Here is a 17,302-nt window from a genome sequence, read left to right as displayed (position 1 = left end):
AGGGAGAATCCTGGATAGATCCTGGTTAACTTTCATTTGAGTAGCTGTCATGACTTTCGATAGAAGATGCATGGGTTATGGTGTTGATAGGAATTTAGTGATGTTGAGGCTCCCAGGGCTGCCGGAACCAGCCTGGTGGCACTAACGAGGAAGCTAATGCAACCGCTGATTGCCATGTTGGGCTGGGGGCCAGCATGGCAAGACACTTTGATGTTTTTTAGAAAAGCCAGAAATAGAAATCTTTCTGTAAAATCTCACGTCTTAGATATGCACAATTCACTGAAATATTTAAAACACTGTGTGGGTGTAATACTAAATGATGAAGAGCCAGACCCCAACCTGGGAGTTAGCAGCTGACCTTGTCTGGATGAAGACACTGGTATCTGGAAGCTGTCCTGAGGCTTTGCCTTTACTTTCTCCAATGACCAGACACAGCATCCAGCTTGGGAGACACCAGATGTTCCAGCGGAGGACTTGAAGACCACTGCCTGTTCTCCCACACTGGGCTTAGGTCACTTTCCAACTTTTATCTTCCAGAAGGAACTGGAATGGAGGGACGAGATGAACCAGGGCTCTCGGGGCAGTAGATAGGAATGTGTCCCGCACGGAGGGGTGCTTTCCTTACAGTGCTGGAGAAAAGCAGGGCGTGGAGAGTGTGATTCATAGTTTCAGAGGAAAACCAGACAACATGCAGAACTTCTATGCGAAATGAAGCTGGATGATGAAATGCAGCCACTGGTAAAATAAAACCAGGTGAAAAAACCCCACTATGGGCAGACAGATACACACACGGGCACCTTCATCAGTGGAACAGGCCAGAAGTGGGGGTGTGGATGGACGCTCATTGGGTGAACAGCTTTCCGTGCTAGGATCTGGCATGGAGATATCAACCACACCTTCGTGTCTTGGGGGATCCAGTCATGATTTGAATGCCTAACTAGGAAGGGCTCTTCTTTGTCATTTCACCAGGGCCAGACGGGGCATGTGCCCTACCCATGCTCCTTGCTCCCCACTATTTTAGTGCACGGGGACCCGATGTCACAGCCAGCACCTACTTCGGGGCACTCTCTGGATGCTGGGGCCATGACATAGTCATGTTCCTCCCCTCCTGCTGGTCCCCCCACTTCCTAAGAAATAGAGACATCTAGACTGAGAAACAAGGCAGGTTTACACAAAGGCAAGCTATTTGTCATTTTCAACAAAAAGGATATCAAAAAGCAGCTTTGCTTATTTCAAAATGACTGAATCAAACCCAATTCTGTCAGCTCATTCTTTATGAGCTATCAAAACCCGAACACTCTTCATCCACGTATCCAGTGAGGAAACACCATAATCGGGGTGGCATCATGGGTTGCATTCTCAGCTAGCCCTGCTCCTCTCCTTCTCTGCCCGGACTGGCTCTCACCGACGGATGACTAAGGGACCTGCAGAATTGAATTACTCAGCTGAAGCCACAGAGCATGCGCCAGCAGTGAGAAGAGAGTTCAGAGGGTCTCTATGTCTAAAACACAGGACTTGGCTTCGGACACTTCAGGACAACAGGGGGATTTCCAGGTTTCTGTGGAGCGACTGAATCCTACCATCCAGGCACACAGGGAGCTCCACAGACAGCCCCCTGCAGAGAGGGAGACCCTGTGCTTTGCAGATGGCTCTGAATGCTTCTGGCTCCCCTCCAAAGGGGGCCCAGCTCATGCCCAGTTGGCATGTCTGTGCTTTGGAGGTCAAGGCATATGAGCCCACAGACTGGCATATTTGAGTGAGGGTTACGGAGGGAGTGCACCTGCTGTGTCCTGCATCCCAGCAAGGAGGGTTAGGTCATCAAAGCTGGGAAGTGCTCTTACAAGGAAGCTGCCTTGTGCCCACTGGGAGCTGGCAAGCCCTGAATGCCTCAGACCAACTTGAATGGCTCTAGGACGCCAGCAGCAGGGTGACGGATTGGCATAAAGATGCATGGCCAATTGACCACATGGTGCTGAAACCTTTGGGCAACACCTCGATACCAGGATCCCATGGCAGGTAGGGAAAGCTCTCAGGGCTCAGGTCCTGGTGCTGGGCGTGAAAACACACACACGCCACCCTGAGCCCTACACATGTTGCCTGGTTTCTGGGATTAGGACCATTGTCTCTCTCCTCTGATGACATCTCTCCAGCAGCATTTCTTCTCTGTGTGCAGGTGGGGTCTATCCAGCATTGCTTCATCTCTGGGTCTTTGGAAGGGTGTGGGGACCTAGGATATGCTAGACATTTCTTCCTTCTGGAGTGTTCCTGGTGACTTCCTTGCCAGAGAATCAATTAGGGCAAAAATAATAACCGTAATCATTAGAACTGTTATTCGGTAAACGTGAGACTATATTCATACCACTAATCATGGAACCATGGACTTACCATTTACTATGCAAAGTGCTTTACTGAGTCATCTCATTTAATCCTTGTGCCTCTGTGGATGTGACACCATTTACATGTAAGGAAACTGAAGCCCAGAGAGGAACGGTGTTTGCCCAGGGGCACATGGCTAGTAAGTGGCACATTTTGACTAGTGGTCAAAACTACAGAATATGGGGGTTATTATTCCCATTTTGTGCTAAGTCAGTGGAGCTGGGGGATGCCCACTGAGACCCGGCAAGGCAAAGGCCTCGGGAGACTGGGCTGAGACCGAGTGCTTCCTCCTGCTTCTGGGCAGTCTCGCTGGTTTAAAACCCTCATCCCAAGGGTGCCTGGGTGTGGTCCTAAATACACCCAGCACTGGAAAGTTCTCCACCAGTGCTTGTGAGGTTTTCCTTTCTAGTTCTAGTATATACTTCTCAAGAATCTTCAGAATTCCCCAGTCAGCTTCCCAAAGGAAACTAAATTTTCTCAGAAAAGCAGGCTTATCTATTCAACTTAAATGGCTTCTTTTCAAACAACTGTAATGTCATCATTCTCATTTTTATGAATAATTAAATCTTGGCATGTTAGGCTAAGTTAATCATTTTTATCTCTTCCAAATTATATTGTCTAAATATGGCTAAACTATGACGACAACTTACTGGAATCACCGAGGATGTTGTTAATGTCAAATGGAACCTGAAATCATCCACACCGGCCTTGTGAACATAATTTAGAGACTTGTATTTCATGCTCAGAGCCGTCCCTGGAGATTAAATGTGTGAACCGATCCTGCTGAAAACTCTGTTTCCCTCCATGATCTATCTCGTTCCAAAAGCTGGTGAGCCGGTGAGTAGCCTTTGCTTATCACGGCCAGTGTCAAGAGGTGAGCACAAGTTAACCTTAAAAACAACATTCAGCCCAGCCAAGTTTTCTGTAAATATGGTACATGATTAATTATGTCAGAAGACTATTTACTAAATGTGAAAAAATCAATAACACTCTAGGAAGAATGTTTACCCAGCCTAGGATCCAAACAAAGACTCTAAAGCCAGGGAAGTTTTTGAAAAATACAAGCTCCGTGTCTCCAGCAAACATAAGGGAGGTTTTGCTCCTTTTCATTTTTGCTTTGGCAGGGATGGGCCCTGGGGGTGTGGGCTCTGTCTCTTCTCTGGTCATTGCAATCAGAACGACATGACTTTTGTCCACTGATGGCGGCCACGTGCCAGCCCTTGCAGGAAGCACTTACCACTAGAACCTCATTTAATTTAATGCCACTGACAGGACAGTGGCATCCTGACTCTTACCCTCCCTGTTTTGTAAACTAAGAAACCAAGGCCCCAAGAAGTGAAAGTGTTGGTCCCAATCCCGAAGCCAGCAACTGGCTGAGGCCCTACTTCCAGTTGCAGGAGTAGAGTCCAGGTGGTCTCAGGCCACAGTCTCCTGGTGTGATAGGAATTCACTGTTCCTGCCGGGTGCTTTCCTGAGCTGCTTCTTTTAGGTATGCACTCTCTTAGTCCTCACAAAGCCCTGTGAGAGGTGGAGACAGCTGAGGATGTGGAGTTCCAGATAATCGTACCACATAACAGTGGACAGAGTGGTTCAGTTGTGACCTTAGTCACACAGCTTGTAAGTCACAGAGTGGGACTGTAACCCAGTGCAGACAGGTTCTATCCTTTCTCTCTTTTTTTTTTTTTTTTTTTTTTTTTTTTTTTGAGACACGGTCTGGCTCCGTCACCCAGGCTGGAGTGCAATGGCATGATCACTGTAACCTCTGCCTCCCTGGTTCAAGTAATCCTCCTCCTATCTCAGTCTCCTGAGTAGCTAGGACTACAGGCACACGCCACCACAGTCCACTAATTTCTTTCTTTCTTTCTTTCTTTCTTTCTTTCTTTCTTTCTTTCTTTCTTTCTTTCTTTCTTTCTTTCTTTCTTTTTTCTTTCTTTCTTTCCTTCTTTCCTTCTTTCTCTTTCTTTCTCTTTCTTTCTTTCTTTCTTTCGTTCGTTTGTTCGTTCGTTCGTTCTTTCGTTCGTTCATGGAGATGGGGAGATGGGGTCTCGAACTCCTGAGCTCCAGTGATCCACCCACCTTGGCCTCCCAAACAGCTGGGATTACAGGCATGAGCTACTGCCCCCCAGCCTCTAACCCTCTCAATGCAGGACGGACTGTCAATCGATGAGCCTCCCCCGAGGGGAGACGGTGTCCTCAAGTGGCGTTGCCTGCAGCAATCCTGGCATCTTGGTGCCCAGAGTGAACCTTGTAGCACCTCTCACCTCTGTACAACACAATGACTTTCAGAAACCATCATGTCATAATCAATATTCATGATTTTTCTAGTTTTTTCAGTTTTAAAACAAATGATTAATAGAGGACAAATTTCAATTTTACAAAAATGTTATTCAAATTCTGTTAAGCACCTCATGTATGAACTAAAATTTGTACTGACAAGCAAAAACATCAGGTCTCATAGTTTTCACTCTGTTTCTATTTTAAACTTCGGACACAAAATCCCTAAGTGGTCTCATAGAATGACAGGTGGCAGTGACTCCAGTTCTGTTTCATTCCCTTCACCATCTCTGTGCCACTGTTGCTCACTGTGAGTCTAACATATACCGTGTTGTGCCAGGAAATACGCAATGTGCTTTGTTTCCCTTTTTAATTCAATTTGTAGTTAAAAAGAATAAAAGGAAAAAGAGAGGCCAGATGCCTGAATGATCCACAAACCAACTAGTCTGCTCCCAAATAATTGAGATTAAACTGTCCCCATATTTGAGATCAGAACATTCCATTCCAGCATCATGTAAAGTAAATTTTTAAGGCAATTCAAAAAGAGAGCCCAGAGTACTCACAAAGACTGCAGAATACAAAGAGATGATGTGGAGCCTTTTGCTCAGGGTACATGTCATGCTGTTAGGCTCGCCATGGTTCTAGAACACCTAACGTGGCTTCCGTCCAAAGATCTGCCGAGAAAAACTCTTTCAATCTCCTTCTGCTGATTCCTGCTGTTTTAAGTATCAGTCCTTGGAGAGGTTTGGTATAATCTGCTCTCTAAATGAAATGGGATAAATCACCATCCATGGGGAATTTAGTATGTGAGGTACAGAATTCCCTCAAAGTTTGCATTCAGACTACCTTAAATTCTTTGTAAAACTCCACCAAATCCCTCCCAGGAAAAGCAAGCTCTTCCTCTTCCCCTGAGTTTGAAGCATCATGCCCTCAGCCTCTAAGAATCCCCTGTACCGCCTCTAAGGAGCATCACCTATAGGTGGGAGCGGACACAGAAGGGCGGGGCTGGAGCTAGAGAACCCAGCTGTAAGTGTCCCGGGTGAATTAACCCACCTGAGCCCAGCAGGCAGCAGCCAAAGGGTGAAGGGACAGAGTGGAAGTCAGATGTAGGGGAGAAGGAATAGAAAACTTGCCCTGTGTCTTGGCAGTCAGCGGGTCAACTTGGGATGAAACTGTGTGTGTGCAGTTTAGACAGAGGCTTGCTTACATGTGCAGCATGTCTAGGGCTCAGCAACGGTCTCAGCGTCCACTCTCTTCCCAACTTGCTTTCTCCCTAATTCCAGAGGGGAGAGTTAAGCATGATTTCACTTTTATTAATGTTAGAGCAAGAAAGTTTCCAGAGGCCCTGTTCCCACCTCTGCATTTATAGATGAGAAGTGGGGCTGAGTTAACCAAGTTACTGAAAATAATAAAATAAAATTCAAGGACCCCCAGGGCAAGGCAGTTCTGCATTTTACATGGCCTTTCTCACTGTTGGTGCTTTACAAATACTTCCAAGGTTGATGGATTAAAAAAGAGTATATGTCTTGCTAGTTCATTTTCTTCTTTAAGATGTCATCACTTGGCTAAGTGAATAGTAATTGGTTTGAAAGTTCCCACATGGAAGATGAATAACTTACAGCTAAAGAAGATATCTTGACAAAGATCTGGGGGTCAGAGTGGCTGACATGCTGAAAGTCACTCATTTAGCCCATATCCTTAAGCACCAACTAAGTAGAATGTGAGGGAATGCTGCAGATCACAATCTACCCCTGAGGAATCCACCTCTGAGCTGCACAAACAGGGACCTAGACCATGAGAAAGGCTTCCTGCTATGAGTGGATGCCAAGGCTGCAGGATCCATTTTACAGAATGTTAAGAAGTTACCTGCATGAAAATAAACCCTTAGAAATGCAGCTTTTCCCAGGCAGAGAACAAGATTGACCCTTGCCAAGCTCAAATGCATGGCCAGCTATGTTGTCTAGAAGCCAGGGACACCAGCCTTCCCTGGACCCCTCACAGCTGTCTACTCACCCAGCTCTGGCGGCACACTCAGCGTCCCGAGGAGGCAGGTCACAAGCACAGGGGGCTGGGAGATCCTGAGCCCCAGGAGGCAGTCCCCCATGTTCTCAGAGCCAGGTACCTCCAGCGGACACAGCCTTCCACGACCCCATCTCCCCACAGCACAAGCAGGAGCCATGCAATCCTTCTGCGTGCCCAGTGCCCTTCCCCCCACCTCGGCCCAGCCCCGAGAACATCTGACCTGGACCCTCCACAGCTCTTCAATCTTCCTTCTCTAATCTGGGGGCCAGCCTAGTCCAGGTGGTTGTCATCTGGCCTGGAAACCTGTGGCCACCTGCTGAGGGATCCCCACCCCCTGCTTGGGACCACTGGACGAAGCCCCAAGCCTTCATTACTGGGGTTCACAGGCTCCATCTTCCCCTGAATCCTCCCTCCTACTGCCTGGGCCTTGGTCTCCCGGCCCTTCACTCACTCCCTGTCCCCAGGGCTTCTGTACATGCTATACCCCCATTCCGACACCATTCTACATCTGAGCTGCAACTCCTTTAGATTCCGACTTTACTGCCTGTCTTCTGCAGAGGAGCCTCTCCTAACTCCCCTTCCCCCAGCCAGGATGCTACCCCTGTATTGACCATGACCTCCCCCCTCCCCTGTGCTGCCTGAAATAAAGCCATCAGTGCTGTGACTTGTTCGAAGTTGTCCCACTCTAACAGGCCTCAAGGATCACAGAGGCAGGGATCCCCTTCTGGAATCTAGTGCCTCGCTCAGCGCATAGCAGGGTCTTAATCAACAAATGTTTGATGGGTGGATGGACAAACAGATGGATGGATGAAGGGGCACAGGGAGGGTCCGGTGGCTTCTATGGAGAGTTCCCAAAGGGTCTCAAATATCTTTGCCAAAATGCAGGGACTTAAGGCACATTCTTAGGAGGGTATCCAGCTGGAGTCAGAGATAGCCCCTTGTCCCTTAGGGAGCCAGCGAGCTCCCAGGCCCAGGGACACCCCAACATCTCCATGGAGGCCACTGTGGTTGTTGCTGTTGCCAGGTTCACAGGTGTTCCCTGTGTTCTCCACCGTGGCGCGTCCCCTGGGGCCTTCACAGTCAGTGCAGAGCACCAAAGAGTTGCCGCTGTGTGGTGAATTCTTATAATTGTGCATTGCATCCATTTTGAATGTAATTTGGACTTTCTCCTACCAGAAGCAGGGCTTAGTCGCCCTTGACACGGTGTCCAGGGATTCACCCACTCCCGGTCCCTCATTGTGGCCAACCCAAATATCTGCCTTGTACACTCACCTCCTGTGACCACCTCCCTGTGGGACAGGCAGATACAGCCCACTTGATAGCCTCAGTGACTCCACACCCCACAGGGACTTCCCAGACATGCTGCCATGCCCACCTCTCAGCCACAGGGACCACACGGAGCCCATGTCTTGTTGCTCTAAACCCACCAGTGAGAAGTCCCCATGGGAAACCCGCTTGGGAAACGCCCTGGACCCCAATAAAGGCTTAGGTCTCAGGTCCCTCTCTCTCCCTTCACTCCCCCCCCGCCCCAAGTGAGCGTTCGTGACCCGGACAGCTCCCACTTTCTGCAGGCCCCGTGAGGCGCGCTGCCGTCTCCCTGGGACACGGTGCTTCCGTTGCTTCCTGTGTCTTCTTGTGCTGCCTCCTGCATCTCCCCCAACCCAACTCTCCTCCCATCAGGGCTCTCTTAGGAAGTGGCTGTCTTGATAGGAATAAACTGGACATGGGTCAGATGAGAGTCACAAGGTGTCTGTCCAGAGTAACAAGTTTTGTGTAAGAGAGACTTGTGGTCACTGGACAGGGCTAGAATTTATAGTCAGTCTCTCCAAGTGAGAGATAAAGCCTGCTACCAATGACAGGGGACTTGGAGAACAGCTGAGCCCCTCCCTCAGCTGAGATGGCGCTGAGGTGTGGTCCCCTCAGGCCCCCAGAGTGACCCGGCACCAGCTCCAGCAGCCCAGGGTCACCTTCTCAGCAAGCCATCGTGGGTTGGCTTCCTCCTTGTCTGTTTCACTTCCCCTTCCACATAAACTAGTTTCCCCAAATCCTGTCTCAGGGTCCCCTCCTGGGGGATCCCAACCAATGATCTAAGGTCTGTGGCTGCAAGAAAAGTACCCTGTGAGTCCCGGGCTTTTGCCGAGTGGCGATGTCGCGGGAGGGCCTGCCCGGGCTTGAATTCCCGCTCCCTGCCCAGATTTCCGGCCCTTGCTAGGAATCCTGAGCCAGGGGACGTGAGCCTGCAAGGCCTGCACCACAAGGCCGGACACATTTTCATTTTCTTTCTGATGCTTTTTGTGACCCTGCCACCTCACAATGCAATATTTCCACTGTGAAACCCCCAAAACTGCCAAATTTCACCCATTTTGGATTAACATTATCGAGGAGCTTGGCATTATGTTGAAAACCCAGACATTCCCACGACCCGGCTCCTATTTAAAAAATGTCTGTCTATTTAAAGTTCAGGATGGGAGGATAAAAGAGAAAAGACTCCCAAAGTCAACAGAGAACATGAGCTAGGCAAAAGGAAAGTCCAGTTTGCTTCTAAAAAAGGCTGAAAATTATAACCATCCATGGCCTTGCGTCTTAAGTCTCAGAATTTTTTTTCTTTTTTGATGGTTTGCAAACCAAAGTGGAATTTTATTATGGGTTACTAAGGGAGCTTCCTCGAGTTCCTAGCCCCCAAAGCCTCTGTGCACTCCATAGCATGCCTCCGAGGCTCCTCATGCCATGAGAAAGAGAATGGAGCCAAAATCAAGCCGGCAGTATCTCCAGGCTGTAACGTCTTCCCCACGTCGCTGAGTTTCCACAGTGCTGAGCCAGGGACCCGGCAGAGCTGCCTAGCTCCTTTTATGAACAACAGCACCGTGATGAAGGCAGCAGGAGTCAGAGAACAATTCATGGCAGGAAGCCCCAGCATCCGGTGAGAAATAAGAAGTACAACAGTACAGGATGCGCCTTGGGTCACGGGGACGTGGAAAGCCCGCAGCCTTTGTGTCCTTCTCGGGGCCAGAGTGGCTGCAGCTCACCCCTCAGCTCCCTTCGGGTCCCAGCTGGGAGCCGAGATAGAAGCTACTGTCGCTGCTGGGCTTCTCGCCTCCTGCCGAGGGGCACACGGAGACCGGGATGGCCACCTCTGTGGGCCTGCTGCTGCTGCTGCTGCTGCTCCTGAGGCAGCTCGGGGCCGGGACAGGAGCTGACACAGACGCGGTGGTCTGCGCGGGGACCGCCTGCTATACGGCCCACTGGGGCAAGCTGAGCGCTGCCGAGGCCCAGAACCTCTGCCTCCAGAACGGGGGCAACCTGGCCACTGTGAAGAGCGAGGAGGAGGCCCAGCACGTCCAGCAAGTACTGGCCCAACTCCTGAGGCGGGAGGCAGCCCTGACGGCAAGGATGGGCAAGTTCTGGATTGGGCTCCAGCGAGAGAAGGGCAAGTGCCTGGACCCCAGTCTGCCGCTGAAGGGCTTCAGCTGGGTGGGCGGCGGGGAGGACACGCCTTACTCTAACTGGCACAAGGAGCTCCGGAACTCGTGCATCTCCAAGCGCTGTGTGTCTCTGCTGCTGGACCTGTCCCAGCCGCTCCTTCCCGGGCGCCTCCCGAAGTGGTCCGAAGGCCCCTGTGGGAGCCCAGGCTCCCCCGGAAGTAACATCGAGGGCTTCGTGTGCAAATTCAGCTTCAAAGGCATGTGCCGGCCTCTGGCCCTGGGGGGCCCAGGTCAGGTGACCTACACCACCCCCTTCCAGACCACCAGTTCCTCCTTGGAGGCTGTGCCCTTTGCCTCTGCCGCCAATGTGGCCTGTGGGGAAGGGGACAAAGACGACAGTCAGAGTCATTATTTCCTGTGCAAGGAGAAGGCCCCCGATGTGTTCGACTGGGGCAGCTCGGGCCCCCTCTGTGTCAGCCCCAAGTATGGCTGCAACTTCAACAATGGGGGCTGCCACCAGGACTGCTTTGAAGGCGGGGATGGCTCCTTCCTCTGCGGCTGCCGGCCAGGGTTCCGGCTGCTGGACGACCTGGTGACCTGTGCCTCACGAAACCCTTGCAGCTCTAGCCCATGTCGTGGGGGGGCCACATGCATCCCGGGACCCCATGGGAAAAACTACACGTGCCGCTGCCCCCAAGGGTACCAGCTGGACTGGAGTCAGCTGGACTGTGTGGACGTGGACGAATGCCAGGACTCCCCCTGTGCCCAGGAGTGTGTCAACACCCCTGGGAGCTTCCGCTGCGAATGCTGGGTTGGCTATGAGCCGGGCGGTCCTGGAGAGGGGGCCTGTCAGGATGTGGATGAGTGTGCCCTGGGCCGCTCGCCTTGCGCCCAGGGCTGCACCAACACAGAGGGCTCATTCCACTGTTCCTGCGAGGAGGGCTATGTCCTGGCCGGGGAGGACGGCACTCAGTGCCAGGACGTGGATGAGTGTGTGGGCCCGGGGGGCCCCCTCTGCGACAGCTTGTGCTTCAACACACAAGGGTCCTTCCGCTGTGGCTGCCTGCCAGGCTGGGTGCTGGCCCCCAATGGGGTCTCCTGCGCCATGGGGCCTGTGTCTCTGGGACCACCATCTGGGCCCCCCGATGAGGAGTACAAGGGAGAGAGAGAGGGGAGCACTGTGCCTCCCGCTGCAACAGCCAGTCCCACGAGGGGCCCGGAGGGCACCCCCAAGTCTACACCCACCACAAGGAGACCTTTGCTCTCATCTGATGCCCCCATCACCTCTGTCCCACTTGAGGTGCTGGCCCCCAGTGGGTCCCCAGGCCTCTGGAGGGAGCCCAGCATCCATCACACCACAGCTGCCTCTGGCGCCCAGGAGCCTGCAGGTGGGGACTCCTCCGTGGCCACACAAAACGACGACGGCACTGACGGGCAAAAGCTGCTTTTATTCTACATCCTAGGCACCGTGGTGGGCATCCTACTTCTGCTGGCCCTGGCTCTGGGGCTACTGGTCTATCGCAAGCGGAGAGCGAAGAGGGAGGAGAAGAAGGAGAAGCCCCAGAATGCAGCAGACAGTTACTCCTGGGTTCCAGAGCGAGCAGAGAGCAGGGCAATGGAGAACCAGTACAGGTAAAGGGGGCCCTGAGCGACTGGGGGAGGGGATGCGCAGGCATGGGGACACTGACCACAGTACAAAGAGGTGGCAGCAGGAGCAGGCCCAGGTTCCCTGTGGGCAGACACACCCCGGTCCCGGAAGCTGACCCCTCAACCTCCCCCGACGCCAGGCACACGGGCTCCCTTAGAGCATGCTGCCCGTCTGCAGCGCGGCTGCAGGTAACCTGGGGCTCCCTCCCAAGCTCCAGACGTGCAGGCAGCAGGGGCGCCGTGGCTTCCAACACTGTCTCTTTTGTTTCCCATAGTCCGACACCTGGGACAGACTGCTGAAAGTGAGGTGGCCCTAGAGACACTAGAATCACCGGCCACCATCCTCAGAGCTTTGAACTCCCCATTCCAAAGGGGGACCCACATCTTTCTGAAAGACTGGACTGAAATCTTAGCAAACAATTGTAAGCCTTCTCCTTAAAGCTCCCTTGGAACATGCAGGTATTTTCTACGCGTGTGTGGTGTTCCTGAAGTGGAAGCTGTGCGTTGGGGTGCCGCAGTGGAGATTTTGTGACTCTGTAATGATTCTTACTCCCCCTTCCTTTTCAAATTCCAGTGTGACCAATTCCGGATCAGGGTGTGAGGAGGCCGGGGCTAAGGGGCTCCCCTGAATAGCTTCTCTGCTCACTTCGACCATCTAAGAGGAAAAGGTGGGCTGCTCATGCCGATTAGGATTGAAATGATTTGTTTCTCTTCCTGGGATGAAAACTAAGTCAATTAATTATTCAATTAGATAAGAAGATCTGATTTTTTGGTCAAAGGGAGCATGTTCAGGACTGGAAACATTTCTTTACATTTGCATTCCTGCATTTCCCCAGTCTTGCTAAATGTTAAATTGTTGACATCCTCCAGAACGGCCAGAAGTGCAATTAACCTCTTAGGTGGCAAGGAGGCAGGAAGTGCCTCTTTAGTTCTTACATTTCTAATAGTCTTGGGTTTATTTGCAAAGAGAAGCCTGAAAAGTGTGAGAAAAGTTGCTTGAAGTGAGTTACAGGTATTTGTGAAGTCACATAATCTACAGGGCTAGGGCGAGAGAGGCCAGGGATTTGTTCAAAGATACTTGAATTAATTCATCTAAATGTACTCAGGTTATCACACACTTGACTACGGATATGATCCACACTAACAAGGAAACAAAATCAAGGACAACCTGTCTTTGAGCCAGGGCAGGCCTCAGACACCCTGCTTGTGGCCCCGCCTCCACTTCATGCTGCTGGGAATGCCAGTGCTCCGAGCTCAGACGGAGGAAGCCATGGCGGAAACTTCCATCGGGCTGTTTTCTAAAGGATGTGTGAACGGGAGATGATGCACTGTGTTTTGAAAGCTGTCCTTTTAAAGCATTTTAGCACAGTTCATAGTTCACAGTTGATGCAGCATCCTGAGATTTTAAATCCTGAAGTGTGGCTGGGGCACACACCAAGTAGGGAGCTAGTCAGGCAGTTCGCTTAAGGAACTTTTGTTCTGTGTCTCTCTTTTCCTTAAAATTGGGGGTAAGGAGGGAAGGAAGAGGGAAGAAGAGGACTAACTAAAATCATTTTTATCAGCAAAAACTGCTCAAAGCCATTTACATTTATATCCTCATTTTAAAAGTCACATTTGCAAAGATTTCTCCCTATGATGATAATGTGGTTGATAGTGTGCACTCTCCTTCTCTCTCTCTTTCACACACACACACACACACACACACACACACACACACACACGGCACCATTCTGCCTGGGGCACTGGAACAGAGCCCTGGGGTCACCAATGGTCAGAGTCACTAGAAGTTACCTGAGTATCTCTGGGAGGCCTCACGTCTCCTGTGGGCTTTTTGCTGTCACTGTGCAGGAGAACAGACAGAGGAAATGTGTCTCCCTCCAAGGCCCCAAAGCCTCAGAGAAAGGGTGTTTCTGGTTTTGCCTTAGCAATGCATCGGTCTCCGAGGTGACACCCTGGAGCAGTTGAAAAACCACCAGGTGCAGGCCCTTAGAGTTAATACTCTTGCCAGTTTTGAAATATAGATGCTATGGTTCAGATTGTTTTTAATGGAAAACTCAAGGGGCAGGGGAGGTGAAAGGAAAGATGGAGGTTTTGTGGGGCTCAGTGGGGCATTTGGAACTTCTTTTTAAAGTCATCTCATGGTCTCCAGTTTTCAGTTGGAACTTTGGTGTTTAACACTTAAGGGAGACAAAGGCTGTGTCCATTTGGCAAAACTTCCTTGGCCACGAGACTCTAGGTGATGTGTGAAGCTGGGCAGCCTGTGGCGTGGAGAGCAGCTGTCTGTCTGGCCATTCAGAGGATTCTAAAGACATGGCTGGATGCGCTGCTGACCAACATCAGCACTTAAATAAATGCAAATACAATACTTTTCCCTCTGGGCATTGAAAATCCTTGCCCTTATCATTTGGGGTGAAGGAGGCATTTCTGTCCTTGGCTTCCCAGAGCCCCAGCGCAGTCTGTGTATGAATCCTGGGGTCCAACGAGGCCTCCTATTTCCACAGCGTTCTGATTGCTCTCACAGCCCAGGCCCATTGTCTGGTCTCTGAATTTTTCTGTAGGTGACAACATGCAGCCCCATTCTCAACAACAGGGAGGACACGGACCCTCTCTGTGGAACCCGCAAGGAGAGAAATGGGTAATAAAGAATCCAGTTCCTCAAAACCTCCCCTGGCAGGGCTGGGTCCCCCTCCCGCTGGGTGGTGCTTTCTCTTGCACACCACTCCCACTGCTGGGAAGAGCCAGCAACCCAACCAGATGGCTCAGGAGGTGCGTCTGATGGAAACCACTGGGCTCAAACACGTGCTTTGTTCTCCTGTTTATTTTTGCTGTTACTTTGAGGCATGGAAATTCTTGTTTGGGGGATCTTGGGGCTACAGTAGTGGGTAAACAAATGCCCACCAGCCAAGGGGACATTAACAAATCATCCTTATCCTGAGGGACCCAAGCTTGCTCTGGTGTGGCACAGTGGGGAATCCAAGGGTCATAGTGTGGGGAGAGGTGCACCCTGCCACCTGCTGACTTCTCACTAGACACAGTGTTTCTCTCCAGGTGACCTGTTCAGCAGCAGAACAAGCCAGGGCCGTGGGGACAGGGGGAAGGTTACACATGGAGATGGACAACAAGGCAATGAAGACTTGTCATCCAAATAGGTCAATAATTCTGGGAGACTCTTGGAAAAAACTGAATATATTGAGGACCAACTCTCTCCCTCCCCTCATCTTATGTCTCAAAGCAGACAATGTAAAGAGAGAACATGTCACACATGCAGCTCACCATACCCACTCGTTCCTGAATTTCAGGTGCTGTCACTGCTCTTTCTTTCTTCTTCGTCATTTGGGAAGGGTGATGCAGGAGGACAATTCCTACAGATAATCTGAGGAAGGCAGAAAAACCAGGGCAGGACAGTTATCGACAATGCATTAAGAGGAACTTGGTGAGCATCCTCTGTAGAGGGACTCCACCCCTGCTCAACAGCTTGGCTTCCAGGCAAGACCAGCCACATCTGGTCTCTGCCTTCGGTGGCCCACACTTCAGCATCATCGTCATTGCCACAGCATCACAATGCAACACATCTGTGTGTAGCACTATGACGTTATGTTTGGGTAATGTGGGGATGAACTGCACGAGGTTCTGATTAAGGATGTGGGGAAGTGGGCTGTGGTCACTGCCGACCTTGTAAGGCCACCTCAAGGCCTGTCTGTTGGTCAGTGGTGGAGGAGCAAAGCTTCAGGAAGGGCCAGCCTCATGTCATCTTCCCCGCAATCAGGCAGAAAAGTGGAGTCAAAAAGTCAAACCTTTATATGCATGTGTTGTGTCCATTTTGCAGGGTGAACTGAGTTTGAAAGAATTTTTTTTTCTCTTCAAATTGCTTTGTCTTTTCCATCTTCATGGGTCTTATCCCTGAGCAATATTTCGATGGATGGAGATGATCATTAGGTACTTTTGTTTCAACCTTTATTCCTATAAATATTTCTGTGAAAACTAGGAGAGCAGAGATGAGATTTGACAAAAAAAATCTGAATTAAAAATAACACTGTCTTTTTAAAACTAACATAGGAAAGCCTTTCCTATTATTTCTCCTCTTAGCTTCTCCATTGTCTCAATCAGGGAAACAGGAAAACACGGCTTTCTAGCAGCTGCAAAATGGTTTAATGCCCCCTACATATTTCCATCACCTTGAACAATAGCTTTAGCATGGGAATCTGAGATATGATCCCAGAAAACATCTGTCCCTACTTTGGCTGCAAAACCCATGGCTTAAATCTATATGGTTTGTGCATTTTCTCAACCAAAAATGGAGGATGATAATCTGAATTCTCCGTATACTCACTAATCAAAGACACTATTTTCATAATAGATTTCTGAGACAAATACTCACTGAAGGGCTTTAAAAATAAATCGTGTTTTGGTCTGTTCTTGTAGATAAATGCCCTTCTATTTGAAGTAGAAGCTCTGGAATCCCTTTATTGCGCTGTCGCTCTTATCTGCAAGGTGGCAAGCAGTTCTTTTCAGCAGATTTTGCCCACTATTCCCCTGGGCTGAAGTTCTTTGCGTAGATTTGACTTAAACTTGAATTTGATCCTGGAAAAGCCTTGCTCTGTGATGTCAGATGTGATTGTAAATGTCAGTAATCACTTCATGAACGCAAAATGAGAATGTAAGTTTTTTAAAATGTGTGTATTTTAAATGTGTTTGACTAATTCTGAAATTATAAGATTTCTATGCAGGATTTATCTTCATCCTGTGCATGTTTCCCAGACTGTGAGGAGGGAAGGCTCAGAGATTGAGCTTTTCCTCCAAGTTCTAACAAAATGGTGCTTTGAGTGCCATCATGGGTCAACCTTTAGGAAGGTGCAGCTTTGTTGTCCTTTGAGCTTTCTGTTATGTGCCTATCCTAATAAATTCTTACATACATTGTTTGTGAACTTGTTTTAATATATTTCACGACAACTCGAAATACCTGGCAGAACTTGCTTTCAAGGTCATTACATTTATCCATCTCCGTTTTCAAAGAGTTGCTAAAAAGAAGGTACCCTGTGGCTGAGTTTCTGCACCTGCACCTGCTGGACGCGACAGGGGGCGCTGGGCTCTGCCCTGCTTCATTACCTCAGCAAATGTGCTCCCTGCCCCTCAGTGTGCTGCCCTTGGGTACATGGAATACAGAAGGCTGCACTGCGCCCAGTGTCCATGGCAGCTGAGTCCACTCATCCATGGTCCCCTCATCACTCTTTAATTCCCTGCATCTTGTAAATTACATGGGTGATGCCTGGCGCAGAATTAAACATGTCCAATGGATGCGATGTGAAAATACTGTCCTATAATTATCATTGGAGCATTTATCACTACTTTGTCAGCAAAGCCCTTTCAGTTTATTTAACTAATTGGACAGGCAGATCAGATTGCTGGTTGTTTGGCTACACAAATCTCATGGTGATTCCAAGTCAGGAACAGCAGATGGTGGTCAATTCTGAGTCAGGCTGCTTTAAGATTATGCAAAAGGCTGTGGCAAAAGCACAGGACTTAAGAAGAATAAAGGGTTCTGCTCTGTTATGCTGACGGTA

At 50.0% G+C, this 17,302-nt stretch overlaps 1 protein-coding gene across 1 annotated transcript; it reads left to right on the top strand.

Annotated features, from left to right (window-relative positions):
- The first annotated feature begins 9,281 nt into the window (after positions 1-9,281).
- Positions 9,282-16,658, top strand: LOC105486769 (CD93 molecule). Its single transcript, XM_011749827.3, has 2 exons — positions 9,282-11,726; positions 12,017-16,658. The coding sequence occupies exons 1-2, from the start codon at positions 9,796-9,798 to the stop codon at positions 12,039-12,041; spliced, it is 1,956 nt and encodes a 651-aa protein (XP_011748129.2). The 5' UTR covers positions 9,282-9,795; the 3' UTR covers positions 12,042-16,658.
- The last annotated feature ends 644 nt before the right edge of the window (positions 16,659-17,302 follow it).

The sequence above is a fragment of the Macaca nemestrina genome, chromosome 15, assembly GCF_043159975.1.
Source record: "Macaca nemestrina isolate mMacNem1 chromosome 15, mMacNem.hap1, whole genome shotgun sequence".
Taxonomy (NCBI): Eukaryota; Metazoa; Chordata; class Mammalia; order Primates; family Cercopithecidae; genus Macaca; species Macaca nemestrina.
This window is presented reverse-complemented; position numbering and strand designations above follow the sequence as displayed.